Below are 3,464 nucleotides of genomic sequence, written 5' to 3'. Positions count from 1 at the left end.
CCTCCCAGATATGGAAGGTAGGAGAGTAGATCTCCCGCGAACCACACAGGTCGAAGACGTAAACTTCGTTAAAAAAACTCCCTCAACCCAAGGTGTCATGCGACCCGTGCCTATTGGGTGGGTTTGGCAGCCGGGGGACTAAATAAGGCTGTCTTCGTACGGAGCCCTCCTGATATCAGGCCGCCTCAGGTTTTAACGGTGGCCTTGCCATGGTGTGGGGCGCTGCCATGGTCGACCGGATATTTCCCCCTATATCCTCTTTGGTCACCGCGCATGGCGACATGCGCAGCTCCCTTGGCGGGGCAGGTGACCGTACGAACCAGATGAAATGAAACCACAAAAACTTAAAAATTCGGATGACGGGAAAACAAACACGGAACAAACGGACAAAATGACGGGAAAACATACCGACGCATCGACAGCACGGACTGATAAAAAACCAAACACGCGGACAGAACTACAGGACAAACAAACAGACAGACAGAAGGAAGCGACGGACGCACTTAAAAAACAGTCAGACAATTGGACAAGACGTACAAGCAAGGACGAACTGAGGATGACGGGGTCACCCTGAGAGGATGAGCTCTTGGCCTCCAGCCAAGAAACAGTTGAGGGCAAAGCTGTGGGCCACAGTACGCCAACAACCATAAATGAACCAACAACATCCGCTAAAGCCATGGGGCAAAAGCGCACTAATAAAGGCCCATCAAGGTATAAGCTCTACCAGAGGTCTCTCGCTATCCTTGGCAGGATTCGTAAGAGCAAGACCGAAGGTAAAGCTCATCCCAAAGATGAGGCTGACAAGGCAAGGTGTCAAAAGGTGGTGGACGAATATCTGGCATTCCAAACCGCCCGAAAGACAGAGGCCAAAAAACGTAACCGTTCGCAAGACGAAAACAAGAGGGCAACAAAGAAGCACAAGATCTCAGATCAGGGTGCGGTTGTCCCCAAACTTACCAAACAATTCAGTGAGGTGGCACGGGACCATCTTCAAATGGCACTGGTGGACGAAACTTCCAACCGCGGCAAACCTGTGCTTGACAAATGATCGGAGATTGAGGCACGGTTGTCTCGCATAGTCGTCGACCGTGTCATGGCGAACCCGGAGGGTCAATCCCCAGGTTTCGACTCGGTGGAAGTGGTTCGCGGTTGCCGGGTAATCAAATGTGATGACCAACACTCATTGCATTTCCTTACAAACGCGATTGGCAAAATTCAGAACAGCTGGGATGGCTTGAGGCTCAAGCTCATTCCAGCTAGCGAGATACCACGAAGGCCGAGGGCTCGCATCTGGATACCAAACATGGAGTTTGAAGCCAATCAGTTAATTCCCTATCTCCAGGCTCACAACCGCTCAGTGCCGATGGCCGATTGGTCGATCATCAAAGCGGAGGCTCCGCAAAAGCACAGCGTGTCGTTCCTCCTTCAAATCACAGAAGAGAGCCTTGAACCACTGCAAAAAGTGGAAAATAAACTTCGGTTTGGCATACGGAAGGCCCTGCTGAAGATATTCCGTTCTGCTAATCCGGAGGAGGAGCAGGATGAGGTCGACGGCACCAGCGAACTGCTGATTGGCATGCAGTTAAATGATGCCGAACCTGAAGCAAACCAATAAAAAATGGTTTTAAAGGTTGTCCAAATTAACCTGCAGCACTCACAAACTGCAACGGACAACCTAACCGTTCTCCTAGGGGAGGAGAACGTTGACATAGCCCTAATCCAGGAACCCTGGGTGCGGAGCAACGAGGTGAAGGGGTTCCCGGGAAGAAACTACAATATGTACTATAAGCGTACTCAAGGTAATCCCAGATCATGTATTGTAGCCAAAAAACACTTAAACATATTTTTAATCCCATCATACAGTTCACAGGATGTGACGGCCGTTGAGGTGGAAGCTGCTGACGGTGTCAGCATCACACTTGCATCCATCTATATGGCACATGATCGGCCAGCACCGCCCGAGGAGGCTTGTGGGCTTGTGCTTGAAGGAGCCAGGAACAAAACCCTGCTACTCGGATGCGACGCCAACGCGAGGCATGCGTTGTGGGGAAGCTCTGAGACAAACGACCGAGGTGAGTCTTTATATAATTGTATTATTAATACTAACTTATCGGTATGTAACAGGGGTAACCCTCCCACTTTCACCTTTCCTAGTACGGAGTACTTCAGAGGATGGGAGGAAGTGATTGATGTTACTCTACTGTCTGAAAATAGCTCAGTAAGGGTAGATAATTGGAGGGTATCCAATAAAAGGTCCTTTTCTGATCATAGTTGGATCCTCTACGATTTAGATCTTAAGGTAGATCCACCCCTACCGTATCGAAATCCTTTAAGAACCAACTGGAAGAGGTTCAAAAATGCAGTAAACAAGAGGATAGGAGAGATTCCTATCCCTCAAATCACTCTCACGGAAAACCTTGAGAGTAGGGTCATAACACTGGAAAAGGCATTTAGTAGGGCCTACAAAACGTCCTGCCCCATAAAATTTAGCAAAAAAACTCACCCTCCTTGGTGGAGCAGTGAGCTCTTAAAACTAAGGGAAAAATCCAAATCAACGTTTAACCTCAGCTACTCGACGGGAAATTGGGAATTGTACAGAGAAAGTCGGAGACAGTACAAGAAGGCAATCAGGGCCGCCAAAAAAGAGAGCTGGAAGGAATTTTGTTCGTCAATCGAATCCACCAGGGATTCTGCTAGGCTCAGCCGTGTTCTTTCCAAAGACCATTCAATGGCTTCTTGGGTCAAGAAACCTGATGGAACTTGGACTGCTACAGCAGAAGAATCGCTAGAGCTTCTGCTAAACACGCATTTTTCGGGATGCAGCACTTACGAAAGTGAGAGGGGAAACATTAGGCGGAGCCAATATAATCCACAGCATCTTGCAAATGAAATTATTACCAAAGAAAAAGTTGCATGGGCAATCAAATCTTTCTCACCCTTTAAATCTCCGGGGCCAGAAGGGATCATTCCAAAGATTTTACAGGAAACCTTGGACTGTACCCTACCATGGCTAGAGGAAATTTTTAAAGCGTGTTTAAACTTAGGCCATATTCCAGATAGCTGGAAACTAGTCAAGGTCGTCTTCATACCAAAAGCAGGTAGAAGAGGACATGAATCAGCGAAGGACTTCAGGCCAATCAGTCTTTCGTCTTTCCTGTTAAAAACTTTTGAAAGACTTTTGGATATGCACCTCAGAAGCTCTTTGGAGAGCTCTGGTATATCAACTGCACAACACGCATACCTTAAAGGCAAATCTACGGAGACAGCGCTTCACGAGGTAATCCGATCTATAGAGGGCTCTCTAGAGAGCAAACATTATACCATGGCGGCATTCTTGAATATCGAAGGCGCCTTTAACACTGTTAGCACAGATGCCATCCAACGGGCGTTGAGAGACCTGGAGGTGGACAGTTGCGTTAGTAACTGGGTCATCTCCATGCTAGAAACCAGGATTATCAAAGCTA

General features: G+C 47.9%; 1 protein-coding gene across 1 annotated transcript; it reads left to right on the top strand.

The window, feature by feature from the left end:
* Window positions 1-1,093: 1,093 nt before the first annotated feature.
* Window positions 1,094-1,615, top strand: LOC128867096 (uncharacterized). The gene has a single exon (XM_054108194.1). It carries the CDS (start codon window positions 1,094-1,096, stop codon window positions 1,613-1,615), a length of 522 nt encoding a protein of 173 aa, XP_053964169.1.
* Window positions 1,616-3,464: the final 1,849 nt, after the last annotated feature.

This window comes from Anastrepha ludens, chromosome 6, assembly GCF_028408465.1.
Source record: "Anastrepha ludens isolate Willacy chromosome 6, idAnaLude1.1, whole genome shotgun sequence".
Taxonomy (NCBI): domain Eukaryota; kingdom Metazoa; phylum Arthropoda; class Insecta; order Diptera; family Tephritidae; genus Anastrepha; species Anastrepha ludens.
The sequence above is the reverse complement of the archived record's forward strand: the minus strand, read 5'-3'. Positions and strand labels throughout refer to the sequence as shown.

Coding starts and splice junctions, on each gene's coding strand:
- LOC128867096 (XM_054108194.1), top strand. CDS start 1,094: ATGGCGAACCCGGAGGGTCAATCCCCAGGTTTCGACTCGGTGGAAGTG.